The 22,944-nt window shown below is 39.4% G+C and overlaps 1 protein-coding gene across 3 annotated transcripts in view; it reads left to right on the forward strand.

The window, feature by feature from the left end:
• Positions 1-22,944, forward strand: part of Wdr70 (WD repeat domain 70) — a 212,075-nt gene that overhangs the window by 75,056 nt on the left and 114,075 nt on the right. For all 3 annotated transcript variants that reach the window (XM_057790125.1, XM_057790126.1, XM_057790127.1), the window contains one exon: positions 8,352-8,428. In XM_057790125.1, coding sequence (XP_057646108.1) covers positions 8,352-8,428 — 77 coding nt within the window. The remainder of the gene's footprint in view (positions 1-8,351; positions 8,429-22,944) is intronic.

Below are 22,944 nucleotides of genomic sequence, written 5' to 3' on the forward strand. Positions count from 1 at the left end.
CACGCAGAGAGAGAGAGAGAGAGAGAGAGAGAGAGAGAGAGAGAGAGAGAGAGAAGATAGAGCTCAATGGTAGAGTGCCTAACGAGCATGCAGAGGGGTGAGGGAGGTATTGTCTTAGGTTCAGTTATCAGCACTACTACTGCCTCCAAGGAAAACTGGTAACTGGTAAGAATGTTTCAGATAATTGGGCCACTGATAGCAGGGCTATTTCCAATTGGAATCTAGGCTGAGCCCCAGAACCAAGAACTGTCGGCTGCCTAAGAAATTATAGCATTAGCATAGCATAGAGAAGACTGTGTCATATTTGATTATATACTGTGTATAGATGAAGGCAATCTGAGATAATTGACTATAAAAAATAATCAAGTTAAAAACTGCAAAAATAAAATTGAGCTACTTTGGAGCTAGGATCCACAGAAACAATTCATCGTTGATAACCCAATTGATTCCAGCTTCAAGCTCATGTACCAGCAATGCCTCAGGTGCTTCTGGGCCTTCCTGGAGGTCCTGCCTACTACATTGGTTAACTCGCCCAGCAGCGTTTAACCAATACCTTGCATGTCTTTTCTGCTGACTTGCTGTATGTCTTAAAAATAATTGTAGATGCAAATTAGGTGTCTTTTCGGAAGAATAAAAATGTTTGGATAAGGAAAAGAAAGAGAAGAAGTTTTGGTTCAGATTACTAGACATTTGCCATACAGATGGTTATCTCTTCCACCTCACCCCTAGCCTCCAACCTAGACACAGCAGCCTTGTTCAAGCCAGGAAGGCCATGCCTTTCCATGCTGGCTTACTCTTGTCAGTTGTGGTGACCCCAGAGCCTAGAATTGAATGCAGAAGGTAAACGTCACCCCAGAGACTGACCACTTTATTATAAGTTTTGCATTCCGTACTCATTCTGCTTTTTTCTTTTATCTGTTATTCAGACAACCACTCCTTATGATCTCTTTAGTGATTTTTGTTAAAATCAGATAAAGAATTGGGTAGCATGTGTGTGTGTATTCTACCCGACTGGAAAAGGAGCTAAGAACCTTTTAGTACACTGTAGTTTTTTCATCAACTGAGGAACTAAGGTTTCAGTACCCTTCCTGTATTAATTTTGCATATATTAAGAATATTGCTGAGGAATTGAGGGAATGGGGATGAATTTGATCAAAACTCATCAATGCATGTATGAAATTCTAAAGCAATAAAAACCAAATAATTATTAAATAACTAAATAAACATTTGATTTTTTATCATTCATTAATCAGTAATTTCTGCTTTCAATTGCTTCCTTACATGTATTTTCTGAATTCCTCCTAGCCACCAGGGATGAAATGGAAACGCAGTGATATGCAAATCTTGGAAATGTTAGCAGGACTTTTAATAGCATGAGTTAAAAAACGTTTTAAGAATATGCAGAGCCTCACCATGTTACCTAGTGAAAGGGCGCCTAGGCTGCAATAAGGAGTTGGCAGAAACAAATGCTGAAAGGGCTAGTAAGCTCTGGCTGATGCTATGTGCAGAAACAGTGTCCCAGTGCTATATGTGATAGATCCTAATCTTTCTCCTCCCCCAGTTACTCCCAGATTCTTCCCACTTCCATACCCACCCAACTTTTTGTGCTCTCTCCCTTTCAGAAAACAAATAACAAACAATACAAGAAGCACATGAAAAAACCAAACCAAGTTTGTTTTGTGTTAGCCAGCTCCTCCTGGGCCTGGGGTCTACCCTGGAGTGTTGATGTACCTAGTGCCACTCCAGTATAGAAAACTCCCTTCCCAGAAAGTATTAATTGCAAAAAGCTTCTTGGTTAGGGGTGGGTCTTTGTACCTTTCTCCCATTCTCGGTGCTTGGATTTTGTCTAGATTTAGTTAGTGCAGGTCTTGTTGTCTCTGTGATTTTGTATTCTTACCAGCCCTGTTGTGTCTGAAAGACAGTGTTTCTTTGGAGTTCACCACCTCTGGCTCTCACAGTCTTCCTGCCTTCTCTTCCACGTCAATCCCTGAGTCTTGAGTGGAGAGGTTTATATCTCATGTAAGGGCCGAATGCTTCAAAATCTCTCTCTCCACTTGTGCAGCTGTGGGTCTCTGATAATCACCATCTACTGCAAGAAGATGCTTCTCTGATGAGGGCTGAGCAGGGCACTGATTTGAGTGCCAGCCTTGTGTCAGGGTCTGTGTTAAGAGTGTAACCAAAATAAGACTGTGTCCTTGTCTCGTCACAGAAGTACATAATGTCTGTCTGTACTTATTAATGGTGTGAACTTTGGTCACTTGTTTAATGCAGTATGTATCAGTCTTTTCTATAACAACCTTTTTCTTCTTTGTAGTTGTTGGGTAATCTGCAGAGTTTGTGTTCCTGTAAATATCAACATCAGTTTCAAGTTTTCCTCTGCTAGTTCTAAAATTTATTAATGATTCTTGTCTGAAAAAAATTATTTCTGTGGTGATTGAAAAATCATTTTATATTTATCAATTAACATCATATTATAAGGAGATGAGTAAGAACCCCCCCCTTCCGTGTAGCATTGAACTGGTAATTCTCTTTGCTTTATTCTGAGTGCTGACATTAGCAGTGTGTACCATAATGCGTGGGATTTGAAATAATTAGCAGTGGTTTGCAGTCCCCTTCCTGTCATTATTTGTTTTGATGTTGTAAATTTCCCAGAGGCGGAAGCCCTTCCAGCCTGTGTTTTAATGCTTTGCCTGCCCTGTCATTTTTGCAGTGCTCTCTTTTTGGCAAAGTGAGATGTTTCAGGTTCCTCTATACCTTTGGCAGTGCTGTTATCAGCCATTTCTCTAGGAAGCTCTGGAAATTTGTTGTTAGAATACAGGACCTCTTTGCTAAATTTCTTACAGTGCGTGGTTTCCAGATACTCAGCACAAACAGCTCTGTTCACATCTACAGATTAGTTTAAACACCACCAAGTTCATTGTGAGCCTTTCCTTTCCATTTTTGAAGCTATTTCCTCCAACAGTGAAAAACCTGATTCGCATCAACCTCAGCATAATTCTTTACTGGATTAATTCTTCATTACATTGAAAGCAGTTTAGAATTGTTAATGCATACCACTGTAAAGAGAAAACAAATGTGTTAATTAGAATTCAATACTTATAATTTTGGTCTTAAATTGAGAGTATTTTCTAGTTTCTACAGGCTACTATAATTAATTACCACAAATATGGTGGTTGGTTTTAAACATGATTAACTCCTTCACAATTTTTGAGGCCAGAAATCATAAGTAAAGGTAGGACCATACTCCCTACAGTGGCTCTAAGGCAGTGGTTCTCAACCTCCCTCATACTGTGACCCCTTAATACAGTTCCTCATGGTGTGGTGACTGTCATGTAAATTTCTGATATGCAGGACATCTGATATGGGACCCCCTGTGGAAGGGTCAGTGGACTCCCAAGGGGTCTTCACTGCTCGAAGGGATGGCTTGTGTTTCATTTTGCTCTGGTGATTTCTATTCTTGTGGCTGAATTACTTCTAGTGTCAACCTTCACCCCCACATAGGCTTCTTTTGTGTCCCCTGTTGTCTTTTAGAAGACCATTCACCACTGAGTGTAGGACCCACATTGTTAGCTTATTTAGAGATTCTTTAACTAAATTAAATTCTTAAATTAAAACCAAAATTATGAATATTGAATTCTATTTTTTATTTTTTGAGAATTTTATACATGAGTGGCATATTTAACAGTTTCCATCTTGCCTTCTCCTCCTTTTACTTCCTCCACTGTCCCCTACTCTCTGTCTCATGACTTCTTTCTCTTTATTATTTTTTCACATATAGACATAGACAGACAGATGCAAACACACACACGTGTATGCGTGCACACATACGCCCATGCGCACCCACATGCACACATGTACTCGGCCCTCACTTGAGTCTATTTAGGGTTGCTTGCATGTGGATGTGTTTGTCTTACCCCACCAGGGAGCTTGTCCCTAGAGAAACTGGTTCTTTCTCATCAGTCACTGATTGCCTTATCTTATCTAGGAGTGGGACCTTGTGAAATTTCCTCTGACTCATATTGTCATACCTGCTGGTGTTGCCTTTATGCAGGTCATGTTTAGGCAACCGTGTTTTTGAGATTTCTTAAGGTGCAGCTTTCCTGTCATATTTGCTATGCAGAAACAGTTGTCCTGGTGCCGTGGTTTTCCCTGAGCCTTAGGGATTGCATTGTAGATATGTCCATTGAGATTCTTATTTATGCCGGAAAATACTGTTTTTCTAAACAAGATTCCCTTCATAGATACCAGGACCTGGGATAAGGAAATATTTTGGGAGACAACCATTCAGTCCATTGCAGGGGTATACATCTCTCTACCTTCCTTTTAGCCTTTTTTCTCTTTTTTTAATTTGACTTTTTTTTTTTTTTTTAGTTTTACAATCTAGCCCCAGTTATCCCCTTCTCCTGCTTCCCACGCCTCCCCCATTCCCACTCCTCATCCACTCCTCAGAGGGGATAAGGCCTCCCTTGGGGAGTCAACAGAGTCTGGTATACCAAAATGAGGCAGGACCAAGCCCCTCTTCCCTGTATCAAGGTTGAGCAAAGTATCCTACCATAGGGAATGCGCTCCAAAAAAATCAGTTCATGTACCTAGGATAGGCCCTGGTCTTACTGCCAGCCCTTCCCCCCAACAGATCAAGCCACATAACTGTCACCCACATTCAGAAGGTTAGTTGGGACCCATGTAGAATCCCCAGATGTCAGTCTTTCTTAAGTTTTCCTTATTGGAAACACAGCAAGGTTCATTTGTTTCCAATGATATTAAATTTTAGTTGTCCCATCTGTGAATACTCATGTATGAAAACTTCACTTTTTTTCAAAAGCCAAATAAATGAATAAAGGATCTCACATTATGATTGCTATTATTAGGGAAATAGGTGCTGTGGAAAAGAATAGTGGGTTAAGCTGTGTTTACTTAAAGGGCTAGGGTGTACTTAGTGGATCAAGTAGCCCGTAAACTGAGGCTGGAGAATGAAAAAGTTATCATAAGAAAGTGAAAATAAGAGAGGCTTCCAGCAGGTGGGAAAACATGCTGTAGAAGGAGCTCTGTGTAGTAGAGAGCCTGCTGGTGCCTGTTGGGCAGGAAGGAACACAGTGGAGTTGCAAAGAAACTAAGCAGGAAATGCAATTTGTTTAGACTTATTTAAAGATGTTGGAAGCCAGTAAAGGGCTAGATACAGAGGAGTGGCATTAGAACTGTATCATTTTCTTTAATTTATTCTTTGACAATTTCTTTTTTTAAAAAAAGTTTAAAAAATTATGTGCATTTTTTATTTTCTGGAACTGGAGTTATAGACAGTTGTGAGCTGCCGTGTGGGTGCTTGGAATTGAAACTGGGTCCTCTGCTGTTGTGAGGAGTGGGGGGGGGGCGCTTCCTGCCGCCCAGCTCCCACACGGCTAGCTTTACACCCGAAATAATCACATGGAAACTGTATTCTTTTAAATATTGCTCGGCCCATTAGTTCTAGCCTCTTATTGGCTAATTCTCACATCTTGATTAACCCATTTCTAATAATCTGTGTAGCACCACGAGCTGGTGGCTTACCAGGGAGATTCTTTTTTTATTTATTTATTTATTTTTTTTTTATTCTTTTTTAATTAAAATTTCCACCTGCTCCCCGTTTCCCATTACCCTCCCCTCCTCCCAAATATTGCCCCCTCCCCCCGCTTCCCTCCCCCTATCCCCACTCCTCTTCTCCTCCCCCCACTCCATTCCCCCTCCCTCTCGATACTGAAGAGCAGTCCAAATTCCCTGCCCTGCGGGAAGACCAAGGTCCTTCTATCTACGTCCAGAAAGGTGAGCGTCCAAACAGGCTAAGCTCCCACAAAGCCAGTTCATGTATTAGGATCGAAACCTAGTGCCATTGTCCTTGGCTTCTCATCAGTCTTCATTGACCGCCATGCTCAGAGAGTCCGGAATCAACCCATGCTTATTCAGTCCCAGACCAGCTGGCCTTGGTGGGCTCCCAATAAATCAGTTCCACTGTCACAGTGGGTGGGTGCATCCCTCGTGGTCCTGATTTTTTGCTCATGTTCTCCCTCCTTCTGCTCCTCATTTGGACCTTAAGAGCTCAGACCGTTGCTCCAAATTGAGACTCTGTCTCTACCTCGATCCATCGCCAGATGAAGGTTCTAAGGTGATATGCAAGATATTCATCAGTATAGGATAGGGTCATTTCAGGTTCCCTCTCCTTAGTTGCCCAAGGTACCAGCTGGGGACATATTCCTGGACACCTGCGAACCCCTCTAGAGTCAAGTCTCTTGCCAACCCTAAGATGGCTCCCTTAGATAGGATATATACTTCGCTGCTCCCGTATCCATCCTTCCTATATCCCAACCATCCCAATCCCCCGAGCTCCTCCCATCCTCCCCTTCTCATATTTCTCATCCCATTTCCCCTTTGCCCCATGCCACCTCACCCGCAAGTTCCCAGTTTTTGCCCTGCAATCTTGTCTACTTCCCCCTCTCTATGCGGATGACTATATGATTTTCTTTGGGTTCACTTTCTTATTTAACTTCTATAGGATCACACATTATATGCTTAATGTCTTTTATTTATGGCTAGAAACAGATTATGAGTGAGTACATCCCATGTTCCTCTTTTTGGGTACCAGGGAGATTCTTAACCTGCTTCCGCCTCAGAGAGGAGAGGCATGGCATCTGCCTGACTCGGCTTTCTTTCTCCCAGAATTCTGTTCTGTCTACTCCAACCACCTAAGGGCTGGCCTATCAAAGGTCAAGTAGTTTCTTTATTAATTAACCAATGAAAACAACAGATAGATGACACTCCCACATCACTCTGCAAGAGCTCTTAACCTCTGAGCCATCTCTCCAACCCCCTTTGCCAATTCCTTATATATGTAATGCATTCTGGTGGCACTCATGACTTCATTAGCTATCATAAACCTGTATTTTTAAAGGACTTACCATGGTGTGTGGAACACATGAGATATGAGTTAAAGTAAAGAGACTATTAATATTAACATAAAGATTAACTAATGAAGAAACATGAGATAATGTTGGCTTATATAGGAGTCATAGTGGTGCAAGAGAAAAATGTAGAGACTTGAAATGAATTTTGGATAGACTTAGCAAGAGACTGGTTGGTAGATGGAATTTGATTGAATCTGGAAGATTAGGGGATTAGGCTATGGGAGTATTTAAGGATGACTCCTAAGTTTGTAGTTGAGAAATGGATTGAAAATTAATTAGAGACTATAAATCAAGATTTTCCTATTGGACATAAGTACCAGTAGATATGACAAATAGAGAGTTAGAAACATTGTCGCAGATTGAGATAAAGGAAAGGCCATCCCCATCTTTTTGACTGGTCCCCATAGGTATTGCTTCAATTCATGTCTCTTTACTGTAGTCCAAGAGTCTCCACCTTGGTTGTCCATGTTTGTTTTATAGAATTGTTAGGATAGCCTCAAATACTACTTGAGTATTGTGGACAATTTGGATAGGAAATGATCTCCAGGTACCAATTTCCAGTTCATTCTTTCTAGAGAGGTATTTTTTCTTGTAGGTATTTTTTCTTGCTTCCTTCCTTCTTCTCTCCTCCTTTCCCTCCTTCCTTCCCTTTCTTTCTCCATCTCTCTCTTTCTTTTTTTTAAAAAAAAGGTATAGTTTTATTTTAGACTTTGTTAGAGACACTGTCATTACTCTACTGAAAAACCGTTGGCCTCTTTTCTGCCTCACTTGATTCTGGCTTTCTATGTATGAGCGTCTCCCTAACTGTGTTCCCTGAAATGGTGTGGTATGGCATGTTTTGTGTACTCTGGTGTCTTTCGTTGTATACTAATTTTTACACCGTTATCATGTTGCTTTGGTTCTATTATTTTTTTATTCTCTATGTTAGGTAGAGAAAATTTCTCTGCTCATTTTAAATATTTCCCTCTTATATTTATTTTTAGGGCTAGGTTGTAGAATCAGTGTTAACATAGTTTTAGGAAGTAAGGATTTTCTTCTTTGATCTCTTGTTTTGCTTGTTAATAAATACTCTCTGTTTTACTAATGATTTTCTATTAAAGAAAAGATCATGACTTTAAAGAAGACCTGTCTGCCTTGAGTTTTCCATTAATCTTTTCCTAAAGAGAATGTACCGCTTATTCTGCTAACCCCCTTAGTAGGTGCCTGGTACAGGTAAGCACAGCTAGCTCCCAGAGTGCTCAGAGAGGGGTATAAAAGTGAAATAAAGTATGTTATGAGATGAGATTGAGATAAAATAATGCTAGTTTATAAGTAAAATAGTATGCTTTTTACTTGTGTAAAAGTGTTCAAAGGCTTTACTTTTAAATGTGTGATGTCAGTTTGTTTTACCTGTTAAACACCCCCTCTTTCTTCTTTAAGGGTCACACAGCAATGCTTCATACTGGCTCATGGCATCCCAAAATAAAAGGAGAATTTATGACTTGCTCAAATGATGCGTGAGTATTGTTGATAGTTTTTTGAATGCTTTCATATCTTTCAGTATCTCTTAACAGTTGTATCGTGGCAACCTTGGTAAAGTAAGAACTAGAGTAGTAGGAATCCTGGTGTTTATGTGTTCCAGTTCTTGACTTTGCTTTGACTTCAGTTGTAGTATAAAGTTTAGTTAAACAAACATGGACGCTATGGAAATGAGAGACTTTGTAAATTCCTGTGGAGTTTATCACGGGACACACTGGATTAGATTGATGCTAGTAAGAGAATCTAAATGGCTCTGAAAGCATGACTAACAATTCCCTGCAGTGAAGACTGACTTCCATTTGAAATGGGAATGCACCAGTTTTCTTTTCCTGGACCAGAGTTCTGTGTGAGGATCACTAGACTTGAAGCACAATATCCTTTACCACTTTTAAGAGAAGTCTGTAAGTAATAAACTCATGTGGCTTACAGCTCGATTGACCTTTTTCTTGGCCTTTGACTTAGAATAGTGGTTAGTAATGGGCTGAACTAGGGAACATTATAACCAGAGAATGCTCACCAAGTACTCCACTGAGTTTCTCATTATGGGGCTTGTGTTCCATTGGAAGTGAGTGTTACAAGACAAAAGTGCAGGTATACCCAAAGCTAAACAGTATAGTTTTATATTTGCTAAGTACTGTTGAGGATAAAGTTAAACTAAAGGAAAAGAAGGCTAGAGAGGGTGAGAGATAGATGGGTTAGGGGTGAAGGTGCCTGCCTGATGCCTAATGATCTGAACTTGATCCTTGTTGATCACATAGTGGAGTGAGAGAATAGACTCCTTCAAGTGGTCCTATGACTTCTACAGGTATACCATGGTGTGCACACCTGCATGCACACATGCACACCACAGACATCAAAAGAGAATATAGAAGAATTAACAGAATACAGAGTGAGTTATCGTTGTTGTTGGTGTTCTTAAGGTATAGGGCTAAACCTAGGGCAATCAAAGAGTCTACCATTGAACCCATCCTGACCCCAAGAAAGTCTCCTTTCAGTTGACACTTAAATCATACAAATGAGGCTGCTACAAGGGAAGAAGCTTTCCTGGCCAAATTGATATATGTTTAGATATGAGATGAGAAGACCATGGAGCATATTTGAGGGAAAGAAAGATGACGTAGCTCATGTTTTTGGGATGGTAGGAAAGATGAGAATGATAGGAAATGAATCTGAAAAGGAAGGCAAAAGGCAGTCACCTAATTATTTTATTTATTATATCCCGATCTGAGTTTCCCTGCCCTCCTCTCCTCCCAGCCCTTCCCCTGGTCCCCGTATCCACTCCTCCTCCATTTCTCTTCAGAAAGGGCAGATCTCCCATGGATAGCAACCTGCCAGTCACAGAAGTATTAAGCCAAATGTCTTTTTTGTTTACTGGAGTAAGAAGTGCATAATGAAACAGAGTTGAATAAAATTTTCTTAGAAGTAGATGACAATGAAAACTGGGTGGCACTGATAAAAATGGTTATCAAAGAAATTCAGTTTTCCTTGTGGGTTGGTAAGATGTGATGGAGCCATTTTGTAACTTGTAGTGTCTTACAGCCTGATAGTATGACACAGGGCAAGGGTACGGCACTAATGTAATTGAGTCCTCAGCACAGAATCTGTCTAAGTAGGAGGGACATGTCTTACGGACTTTGTTCTTCAGTACTCTTAGTATTTTAGAACATGATTGCTTTTGGAGTTAATGTCATAAAAGAGATAGTGATGAGGCTGTGAAGGTGAACTGATGTAGCACAGCTGGTGTTCTTATAAGAAAAGATGCGAGGGATGCATACCCAGAGAGAAAAGGCCACGGAATGGCACAGTGTGGAAGCAGCTAGCTGTCTAGGAGCCAAGGAGAAAAGTCTTGGGAGAAACAAACTTCCCAGCTCCTTCATCTTAGACTTTTAGCCTCTGGAACTATTAGAAAATAAATTTCTACTCCTTAAGCAACCTACTCTATGACACTTTGAAGATTTATCTTATTTGTTTGTGTGTGTGTGTGTTCCTGTGTGTACACATGAGTGTGTATGCTTTCAGAGATCAGAAGACATCATCAGATCCTGGAACTGGAGTTATAGATTGTGAGCTGCCTGGTGTGGGTGCTAGGACCAGAGCTCTGGTTCCCTGAAAGAGCAGCAGACACTCTTAACTACTGATCCATCTCTCCAACCCACTTTGTCATGGCAACTATGACAGACTAGTGCAGGGGAGGAAAAAGTTGGGCTATTATTGTACCAAATAATAGAATGTGCAGGGTTTCTTGATTGAGACTCTTTACCATTCCACCTATTATCACTTTATCTGTCTTCCTGCTTCTGAGATGTATTGGGTAATCATCCATCTTTGTTCAGTTAACTCTCAAGACACTGACACAAAAGAATCCAGGATTAGCTTCCTTCCCTGGATCTTCTTTGCTTTGAGCTCCAAAAATTTGTCTTAATTTAAATCATCACATCAATTTGAAGGTAGATCTGGGCACATTGTTTTGTGATTATCTTAGAGATTTCAATTGAAAAAAGATTCAGGACTTTTTATTTACTCAGTATTGGATTATAGAAAATAAATAGTGGGAAGAATTCTTGATTTCTTAGGCAGATTTTTATTGAATTTTTGGCAGAATACTACAAAACTATAGAATGATTCTGTCTTCTAAAATTTAAATATAGGTCTGCATGAAGTACCACTAAGATTTATTACTGACAGATAACTGACAATTGAGTGTCCTCTATAGACCCAGGTATATATAGTGAAGTAGTTTTAAAGACCCAGGACCCAACTGTCAGTGTCTGAAAGATTTTGATATTCACTTCTCTGTGTATAAATTTTCATGCCACTTCAGAATTATGATTATTAACTTTCTTTTTATTTTTATTTTTTTTTGGTTTTTCGAGATAGGGTTTCTCTGTGGTTTTGGAGCCTGTCCTGGAACTAGCTCTTGTAGACCAGGCTGGTCTCGAACTCACAGAGATCCGCCTGCCTCTGCCTCCCAAGTGCTGGGATTAAAGGCGTGCGCCACCACCGCCCGGCTAACTTTCTTTTTAAGGAAAGATTTATTTGTTTTTATTTTATGTTCTTGAGTGTTTTGCCTGAATAAATGTTTGTACACCACATGTGTGCACTGCCTGTGGAGGCCACTCCAATCTTCTGTAAGAACAACAACTGAGCCAACTCTCCAGCCCCACTATGAATATTAACTTTTCAGTTAAATTTTAAAAGTCTTCCTTGTCTTACAGTTGATATATGTCAAGCATTCTTATGGCTAAATGGTTAGATTTAGCCACTATTTCATATAATGTTCCTATACATTTTAAAAATATAATTTCAAGTAGAAATTTCAAAATGAGTTCCTGTCCTTAGAGTTCAAAGTTCTTCATGATGATTTTTGTGATGAAAATGAAGTAACTGATATTTTCTTTTTTTTCCCTGTGTGAATCTATATATTTTGTTATTTTCTTCTAAAAAACCCACAAAAGGCTGGATTGTTCATTGAGTAGAAGCCATATCTGGAGCTTACATGGTAAGAACTGACTCTTATCCTCTGACTTCCACACATCTACCATAGCATGTGTACCCACACACATTCACATGTGAAGTAAGCCAATCAATAAATGAATACAGGAATCACCCAAAAGTTCTTAAGGAAGTTTGTGGAAGATGTCTGCTGATAAAGCACATGGACCTCTCGATGCTTTCCCTTCGTTTGGTGAGATCAGCAGTTACAGCAACTGTCGTTGAGCACTGTGGCTTACATGTAACAATCAGAATTTTAGAGAGGAGGGGCTGGAGAGATGGCTCAGTGGTTAAGAGCATTGCCTGCTCTTCCAAAGGTCCTGAGTTCGATTCCCGGCAACCACATGGTGGCTCACAACCATCTATCTGTAATGAGGTCTGGTCCCCTCTTCTGGCCTGCAGACACAGACAGAATATTGTGTGCATAATAAATAAGTAAATATTTAAAAAAAAAGAATTTTAGAGAGGACATTTTACCTGTTCTAGTTACCTTTTCTGTAAAGTAAGTTGAAATGCCTTTGTTGGTCTACCTCCTTGTGGCAGAATATTCCCCTCATTTGGGAGAGTTCCTGTTCATTTGGCTTCCCATTTTATGTAGCCTTAATAGAAGACTAAATCCTATGAAAGGAAAAGCAAAATGTTGAAGTTAAGAATTTGCAAGTGAATTTTTCCCACCTTTATAATGAAAAATTAGTAAAAATTTTAGCTGAGAGAAATTGCTTTTTGAGGCAGAAGTAGTGGGTTGCGTATTGAAGACAGCTTTAAACTGTTTGCATTTTAATGCCTATTTTTTTATTTTTGGTGCAGTTTTGTCATCTCCCCAGTCTTTGTTATTTCTTTCTAATCCTGTCTATTTTTCTGTAGTAACTCACTGTGAAATGTTTGTCTCTGAATTCCAGGGCTTTTAAGCTGGGTAATAATTCCTGTCTCCATCAGTCATCAGGAGACACAGAATATGTAAGAGTAGTTGGGCAGTGACACACATATAGTAACTGAGTGAAGAAAAAATACAGTGGCCGCAAAGTGGATCAAGGCTTTTGTGAATGTGTGGCAAAGTTGCAGTTTATAAGCTGAAACATCTATCCGTCATCTCTCTCTTTCCTGTCTGTCTGTCTGTTTATCTATCTGCCATCTCTTTCTATTATGTATGTGTGTATGTATGTCTGTATCATCTATCTACCTATCATGCATGTATTTATGTATACATGTATGTATGTAGTTTTTGCGGTCTTGTTGCTGCTGCCTTTTGTGCTGTCCCTGTTTCTGGGGGTGGGGTACAGGGTTGAGAAGACACAGAGGCAATGACACAGACTCGGGGAGATTCCAATACAGAAACTCTTTATTGTAAACAAGTTGGGGATTTTTATAGGGTTAGGAAATTTAAGCTGCCACAGGAATGTTTCTGCTTGGTCCTTTTGAAACTGGCAGTCACTGCTGGTGTATTGTGATCGGCTAGGAGCACATGTCATTAGTTACCATGCTTTTGGTCTGCTGACAGGTTGTCTTGGCCAATTTTGCTTACTCATTGTGAGTTTGCACACGCTTGCTTGTGCTTGCGCTATTGCCCTGCCTTATATGTATGTATGTATGTTACGTATCTATCTTATCTATCTATCTATCTATCTATCTATCTATCTATCTATCTATCTATCTATCATCTATCTATCTCTATTATGTATGTATGTACCTTTCTGTCATCTCTATCTATAATGTATGTGCGTATATATATATATATAATGTATGTATCAATGTGTCTGTCTGTCTATCTGTCTATTTATCAGTGTCTGTCTTTCTGTCTTTTTATCACCTACCTAATGTGTGTTAATGTGTGAAGTCAGAGTCAGTCCTCTCCTTCCACCACGTGGACTTTGGAAGTGGCTGTTAGGTTGACATGCTTGGGGTCAAGCTGCTTTACTGACTCAACTGTCCCACCAGCCCTGAGTTTAATTTTATATACTGTGAAATGAGTAGACTATTTTGCTTCTGGACAAAAAAGGGAATGTCTTGAAGAGACAGAAAAGGTCAGGGATGACTGTGAAGTAAAAGATGATGGGAGCCATTGCACAGTCATGTAACCTGTGAATCTTGATTTGATTTCATTTCCTTCCAAGAAAAGAAAAAAAGGATCAAGAGACAGTAGTGAAAGAGCATTTGGCGGACATTTTAATAATGGGTCAGAGGATTGAAAACAATGACCCTAGTTCTTTGTCTTTTCTTCTATCATGCTTTTGTCAATATGTCTGTGTAACAACTTCCCTTAGAAGATGGTGGCTGTTCCCCACAACTTTTGTCTAGGCTAGCCAACAGAGTCATAGAAATGATGTGTTCTCAGCTAAGACTCTTCAGTGTTAGGCTATGGCATTGCTCTCTGATCAAGTCCTGTTTACTCTCTGCAGGGGAATGATCCAGTGAAGAGTTCAGTTTTATCTTAGGTTTTTCTAGACCAGCTTATAGTCAGTCAAACTCAAACTTGAGCTTGGGCTAGATTGGCAGGACTGACTATGGAATGCACATGCTAACCCAGTTAGTGGGGACAACTCAGTGGACTGGTAGCTTCCTGAGAAATGTGTGCTTGTTCGTCTAAACCATTGGACTTTATGAATGAGTTATTTTACATCAGCTATAAACTACACATGTAGTTGTATTGATGTAGGATTGTGGTTATAAAAAATGTTAATTACTATATAACACTGACGATGATTAGAAACAATATAATGAGATGCGCAAGAGTTACATAGCAGCAAAATTAGAGCAGGAATGAGTACAGATGTGACACACTGCTAAACTGTGTGCACTGCTTGTTGGGAAGAGTGTGTAGGTGTTTATTGTGCCATTTATAGCTAAAAAAAGCTTTGAAGCTTTCAAAATAAAAATATTATGGGGGATTTTTCTTAATATCTGCTTATATAGATGCCACCACCACTCGTTTCTCCCCCCAATAAAAGCTGATTTTAAGATGTAGAAAGGGGAATCCATGAGACTCAGTAGCTGACCTTTTCTCTACTTAATCAGTTTTTTTCTTGGCAGTATTTTAAGTCCTGCACATCAGTACTCCTTAGATTATGAGAGTTGAGTTGTCAGTGATTTCCAAGAATGGATTTTTATCCTAGAGTTTCCTCTGGTGTCTCAGACTGCTAGGATGTGCGTGATATCCGTGGAGAAAAGATTCCGTAATCTTCATTTGGAGAGTCCAACACCAAGATTCAAAGAATCATATTAACAAACATGCCCAAAACAGTTACTATTCCTAACACCCTCAAGCATTTTCTAAACATAACAATGCAACTCTTTGTATTTCCCACAGCCAATAACATGTATTGCACTCTTGGAGTAGAGTTCCCAGGAACATATCTTGGGAAATGAAGATTAGCAATAATACATGATTTTGATGATCAAATTCAGTAAATTATAAATATTTTTTAAACTTTCATAGGTTATAAAGATAAATTATACAGTTAAAATTTCCCAAATTTTGGCATGGCATCATGGAAGCAGTGTGTACTTTGTAGTTAGAATCAGAGGACATTGAACACTCTACAGGTAGCTGTGAGCAAGTCATTTCTATATGGTAGGATGATGCTGATTCACAGATTCGAGCGAGAATAAATGTGTAGAGGCTCGAGTAACTAGTATTCATGCACAGGCCTATGGGTTAATGTGCATGTGAAGGCTTTTTTCACAGCTCGGTGATCCTCTCCTCTTAGAGCATGTGCGGAACACACTGAATTTTGCAGGCTTTTTCTGGAAAGCTGCTAGGCAGATTTCACTTGACTTTTACAACCAATAACATATGTAAACATAATTGGACAATTCTCCAAGGAGTGATGGCTCACATAAATGGATTTCAAAAAGTAAATTTCATATAACTCAAAGTTTTTCCTCTGCTATTTTAAGTATTTTGGAGGGAAACTTAAAAAACATTAGTTTTCTGCATTATTCATGAGTGTTTGGAATACAGTTTAACATTTTTACAGTTTATAAATTATTATATTGTTGCATGCTATGCCTGAGAATGCAGTGGCAATGTAAACCTAGTTATAGTGTTTTTGGGGATCCCCCATTTCTGTTGTTGCCTTTTGGTCTAGATCTACAGAAGCACTTCAGTTTCTCCTTGTGTTTTCTGCTTCTGACAAGAAGTAGTAGATCTGATTTTCTTTCCATTCTTTCTCCCTTTCCCTTCCCTCCCTTCCTCCTGTTTTTTCTACCTTCCTTCCTTTTGTCCTTCTCCCCCACCCTTTTTAAAAGAATTATAGCTAAAAAAGTGTAGCGCCCGAGCTATGGGACAGTTCGCGAGTTGGGTAAGGGGCTGGAGATTAAGGAACACAAGAGATGTGGTTCATTCAATAAGAGAGAATGCTGAATGCATTCACACTTAGAGAAAACCTCACATACCTAACTGCTGCACAGTGGAAATCCCTCAGGCAGGTTGGAAATTACCATGCTTAAGACCAAGCAAACCACTCCCCTATAGCTAACCACCAGGGTGGGCAGAGGGAGCACAGGAACAAACAAGAGGTTTTGTCAGAAGCTGGAACAAGATGTTTTGCCAGAAACTGCAAGCTATCCTCAATATGAACCCTGGGAGGAGGGGTAGACCTGTGGACCCTACGAAAGAGAAGACAGCAATTTATCTAACATGAGTTTTAGCACATGGCAGGTTTGCATCATCTAGGTTTCCTAAGTCTATACTCTACCATTGCATGGACAACATTTTGTTATCTGAATCAAATGCTTGAAGCCGTTTTCACCATTTCCCTGACAAATGGTCAGTGTAGCTCATAAGAAACTATTGCTCATTTTTATTTCTTTTAGATTGCTTATACGTTATTGGTTCCCATGCAAATTCTTTGACTACCCTAGGGTACTTTGTGTCAGATGGCCTTTCTGAGGAAATTACCGGATGTGCAGTTGAAACTCTGTGTAAGTCATCCAGGGGTCTGGCATGTACTGATGAGGCTAAATCCTGTCTTTGTACCTTCTGTCCCTGCTCATCAATTTCAATAAATTCCTCAGTCTTTTCAAGTCTTTTTACTACTGCCTTTTGTAAAGTCTGTATCTCCTGTCCAGTGGTCTGTTCTATGTCTTCACTGAGGATTCCAACTTGTTCAGTAAAGATAATGTCTCATCCTTGGACATATCATAACATTTCAACAGATTCTGGACAGATTCAACATCTCAAATTCTTTCAGATAATTTTGTCAATCAATGATATCCCTCTCTGTAGTATTGAACCATTTTTTTTAATGAGATAATATTGAAAACAAAGCTAATTCCTTGAATTGAATAAAGGGAAGAAAAATAGCATAAGTCTTGGATAATACCTTCCATAATATAAGCAAAGTAATTATTGAACTCCTGGATCTTATCAGTCATTTTTTTTATAGTTTTTTAGATCTTACCTGTCACAAGGCAATTACAATGAATTTGAGTAGGTGTAATAATTGCTATCGGCCAGCAGGTGTCGTAGTTGCAGCCACGTGGCTAAGAGACGAACAGCCGGGCACGTGTTGCTTACTTAGATACTGAAAAATATGCTTTGTTTAACAAATGAAGAACAGTTATTAAGGTGATCAAATGATTCTGACAGTTGGGTCCCAGGATAAAGAGAAAACCCAAAGTTTTCCATCAGTACAAGTTGCAGACTGTGTGCACTGTGGGGATCACAGGCACCAGTGTGTGGGCTGGTGTGTGGGTCACCAGTCAGGAAGTGCTTAGCAGCAGTCTGTTGTGTCTGAGGGCCCACTAAAGTGGCAGGTGGGAGAGTCAGTGCCCAATGTGCCACACAGCTGGCAGAATGATCCCAAAAAATGTGGACTGGTCCCCACGTTCAGGTGCCAGATGATGGCGGAAGATACAAAATAATATACCACACTAGTTCAGAATTATGTATAATAAAGGGTTATTTATTTAGGGGAGACTTATAGATCATTGCCCTAGATAACAGTCCTCTGCACAAATGGAGAACAGGAACAGAGTCTAGCAGCCAGAAGTGAGAGCCGGAAGCAACAGAGTGAGTGCAAGCTTTACAGCTGCATTTATAGTATAAGAGACCATGCCCAAGTGGGCTGGAATCTTAAAGGCTGTTGGCTGAAGGAGCAGAAGGAGCTCCCACAGCACAACCCCATTGTCATCTTGCTTAGTTTTAAAGGAAAACTTCAGTTTCTATGAAGAAACATGTTACTGTGCAACTTAGGATCCTAGAAAAGTGCCAGTTTGGTGAGAAATTGAGACTGTAGGATAAGTATTTTGTTTGGAATTGTAAGAACATAAAATAGGGCTTTATTTATTCAGTCATTTTGAAGTCATTTGTAAAGAATGCATCGGAAACTTTCTGAGGGCCTGGGAGGTTATGCGCACACAAACAAGAACTGACTGAAGACTTATCATGTTTTGGAGTTTTAGTTACTTAAAGTAAATATATGCTAACCAGAAGTATTTAAAAGTGCCAGGCAGGAGAGAATTTCCGTGTTTGACTTTAAAGAGGAAATGTATTATTAATACTGGTGACATAATTGAGGCTGCTTATAAATCTATTATGCAATGCCTCGAAACAGTAACATGATTTTCAGTTTTACTAATAAAGCAGATACAGAACTCTCCCTGCCACTCGTGCTTTTTTATTCAAATAAGTTAATGAAATACTGTGGAGGAATTAAATTTCTGAGCAGTCAAGTGTTATCCTGGAGTAACCATGTGCATGACTGTTCCTCTTATGCTCTAATAGCCTTCATTTAACTTAGACTTTTTCTAGTACTTCCAAGATTTATCATCTTACAGTATAGATATAGACATCTTATATGCATCTTATATGTCCAGAGATAAGACATTTACTGCAAAATTGACTGTGGTGTGTTTTATACAGCATTCTGCATTTCCATCTGCAGAGAACATAAGATGTTTACACCTTCAAAAATGTTGGATGATTGCTTGATGGATTCCAAGTTTATTGTAGTTCACTGTATTTTTGTAGTTTTTAATTAGCAATCTCTTTTGTTCAGGAAATATCAATACTGAATAATAATTCATATATGAAGATTATAAACTTGTGGAATGCTAATTAGAATTTCTTACTTTTTGAGATCCATGTGAAAATGTTGTCAATATAATTTTTAAAATTTCAGAATAGCTACTAATTTATTTACTTGCTTTAAATCTACTAATTTATACACTGATTTGAAAAGGAGATTATGGAAAGCTACAAAGGATTGAAGGGTATATTTGCTTACCAGTATCCCATTAACAGAGGATTTAATAGAAAGTAGTTTGAATGAGATTTCTGAGGCAAGGTAGCAACAGTTCAATTACTGCAGTGCCTCTATTTCTAAATGAATTTGTGTGCTAACGGGACTGATTTGTGCTATGATGGCCGCTCATTAGGTAGTATCCTAGGAAGAAGAATGTTGCTTGTGTGAGAATCCATGAAATGAATTTTGTTGTGAAAATGGGAATTAAAGGTATTTGCATATTATATATTTTGTTATTTTTGAAAATCATAAAGAAAGATAAAAAATTATTTTTGTTTTGCCCGATTCTCCCCCACCCCAAAGTCTTGGATATAATGAATTATTTTGTGGTCAAAATTACCAAATTTATTTGCGTTATATTTCCTGAGTCCTTTTCTTTTGCTCCTTGTAATACTGAATCCATCGCTAATGTGGACAAGTATCCTCATCTTTCTGGCTTCCTGTTAACATTGGCTAGAGTGGCAGGTGGACAGGCATGCTTTTTAGGGAAGTGTGAATAATGAGTTTCCCTTTCCACTGCTTTTCTAAACTTTGTAAGTTTATACAACTTGGTGAGCTATTTCTGTCTTGTAAACTGTTCCTCCTTGTGATAATGTTTCTAAAATTTGTCTTGATGAAAACATTAGCTTTTGTTACTTATTGCCTTTAAAAAAGTACTCTGAGTAAAACCAGTAGCTCTTTCCCGGAGAAGTTTTCTGTTATAATACTAACAAAATAAAGTTGAAGAAAATGTGAATGTCTCACAAACTATATTTACTGACTTCCCTTGGATGCATGTTTGTGTAGTGGGCTTGGATCTTTTAGTTACAATGAAAGAAAAGTGATCAGTATCAGCTTATCATAAAGCACTTATTGCATTATGCAAGTTGGTTTAAACATCATGTGCTCCTTTGAGTTCTGCAATAACAGCCAAACATTGTATATTTGTGGAAGATGATATTTTGTCCAGCAAAAACTGATGTACAGAAATCTATCTTTACAGGGCTGGAGAGATGGGTCAGTGGTTAAGAGCACTGGCTGTTTTTCCAGAGGTCCTGAGTTCAATTCCCAGAAACCACATGATGGCTCACAACTGTCTGTAATGAGATCTGGTGCCCTCTTCTGACCTGCAGTTGTAGATGCAGACAGGACACTGTATACATAATAAATAAATAAATAAATAAATAAATAAATAAATAAATAAATAGAAATCTATTTTTACATAGAAGAGCCAGAGACATAGACTAACTTTTTTTATCCTATGTAACTATGTAGTAAAATTACTAGTCTTAATCTTACCCAGGCAACTTTACTATGTGACTCAATAGCTACCATATTACAAATCTTTCTCATAATCTACATGATTTGTTATTTTCAGAGAAAAAATATCTTTTACAAATATACAGTTTTAGCTTCCTGAATTCCTTTCTGCTTTTGCTGTAAAACTGTCTTGCCTGTCTATTAGTATGTTTATTGACAGCTTCCTATTGCATGGGTTTAGCTAGAAGCTGTAGATATACGAAAATTCTTAGAATTTATAATACAATAGACATTTATAGTACTCATGAAAAGGTGAGTAGATCTAAGCACGTTCTACTGAGGGAATCTATGAGGAGGCCAAAAGTGCTTTGGAAAGTATAAGTTTCTGGGGAATTGATGATTAACCTGAAATTAAAAAGAGTGATTGGTTGTGTGGAGACAGAGGAGGACACCTCTTTTTTTGTTTGTTTGTTTGTTTTTCTTTTTCTAGACAGTGCTTCTCTGAATAGCCTTGGCTGTCCTGGAACTTGCTCTGTAGATCAGGCCTGCCTCGAACTCACAGATATATGCTGCTCTGCCTCCTGAGTGCTGGGATTAAAGGCTTGCACCACTACCACTTGGTTAGGGGGATGCCTCTTTTTTTTTAATTTTATTTTATTCTTTTTAAATTAAAATTTCCGCCTCCTCCCCATTTCCCATTTCCCTCCCCCTCCTCCCACATTCCTCACCCCTCTCCCCACTCCTCCCCCCTCCCCCCACTCCATTCCCCCTCCCTCTAGGTACTGAAGAGCAGTCCAAATTCCCTGCCCTGTAGGAAGTCCAAGGTCCTCCCACTTCTATCTAGGTCCAGGAAGGTGAGCATTCAAACAGGCTAGGCTCCCACAAAGCCAGTTCATGTATTAGGATCGAAACCTAGTGCCATTGTCCTTGGCTTCTCATCAGCCTTCATTGTCCGCCATGTTCAGAGGGTCCGGTTTCATCCCATGCTTATTCAGTCCCAGTGCAGCTGGCCTTGGTGAGCTCCCAATAGATCAGTTCCACTGTCACAGTGGGTGGGTGCACCCCTCGTGGTCCTGACTTCCTTGCTCATGTTCTCCCTCCTTCTGCTCCTCATTTGGACCTTAAGAGCTCAGTCCGTTGCTCCAAATTGGGTCTCTGTCTCTATCTCGAACCATCGCCAGATGAAGGTTCTAAGGTGATATGCAAGATATTCATCAGTATAGGATAGGGTCATTTCAGGTTCCCTCTCCTCAGTTACCCAAGGTACTAGCTGGGGACATCTCCCTGGACACCTGCGAGCCCCTCTAGAGTCAAGTCTCTTGCCAACCCTAAGATGGCTCCCTTAACTAGGATATATATATTTCTCTGCTCCTGTATCTACCCTTCCTATCTCCCAACCATCCTATTCCCCCAAGCTCCCCCCATCCTCCCCTTCTCACGTTTCTCACCCCATTTCCCCTTAGCCCCATGCCACCTCACCCGCAAGTTCCCAGCTTTTGCCCGGTAATCTTGTCTACTTCCCCTATCCAGGCGGATGACTATACGTTTTTCTTTGGGTTCACCTTCTTATTTAACTTCTCTAGGATCACAAATTATATGCTCAATGCCCTTTATTTATGGCTAGAAACCAATTATGAGTGAGTACATCCCATGTTCCTCTTTTTGGGTCTGGGATACCTCACTCAGGATAGTGTTTTCTATTTCCATCCATTTGCATGCAAAATTCACGATGTCATTGTTTTTTACCGCTGAGTAGTACTCTAATGTGTATATATTCCACATTTTCTTCATCCATTCTTCCATTGAAGGGCATCTAGGTTGTTTCCAGGTTCTTGCTATTACAAACAATGCTGCTATGAACATAGTTGAACAAATGCTTTTGTCATATGATAGGGCATCTCTTGGGTATATTCCCAAGAGTGGTATTACTGGGTCTTGGGGTAAGTTGATCCCAAATTTCCTGAGAAATCGCCACACTGCTTTCCAAAGTGGTTGCACAAGTTTGCATTCCCACCAGCAATGGATGAGTGTGCCCCTTCCTCCACAACCTCTCCAGCAAAAGCTATCATTGGTGTTTTTGATTTTAGCCATTCTGACAGGTGTAAGATGGAGGGGGATGCCTCTTTAGATGTAGTGAGCAGCATTATAAAAGATATTTTAAAATGAGTGTGACAGCTCAGACTCGTCATTCTAACACTTGAGATACTAAAGCAGGAGGTTTTCTGCAAATTTGAAGCCAACCCAATCTACATAGTGAATTTCAGACCAGCCTGGGCTAGAGGGAGATCCTATTTCAAACAAGAGCACAAAGACAATAATAGGAACAACATGTTAACATGTGAGAAACTGAGAGAAATCTGGCCTTATTAAATAAGAGGAATAAAATTGAGAGCGGCATAAGGTAGGGTCTTAGCAGATCATGTTGCATTTGCATTTTTTAAAATTTTATTGATTTTTATTGAGCGCTACATTTTTCTCTGCTCCCTTCCCTGCTTCTCATCCTCCCCTTCAACCCTTTC

The sequence above is a fragment of the Chionomys nivalis genome, chromosome 15, assembly GCF_950005125.1.
Source record: "Chionomys nivalis chromosome 15, mChiNiv1.1, whole genome shotgun sequence".
NCBI classification, from domain to species: Eukaryota; Metazoa; Chordata; class Mammalia; order Rodentia; family Cricetidae; genus Chionomys; species Chionomys nivalis.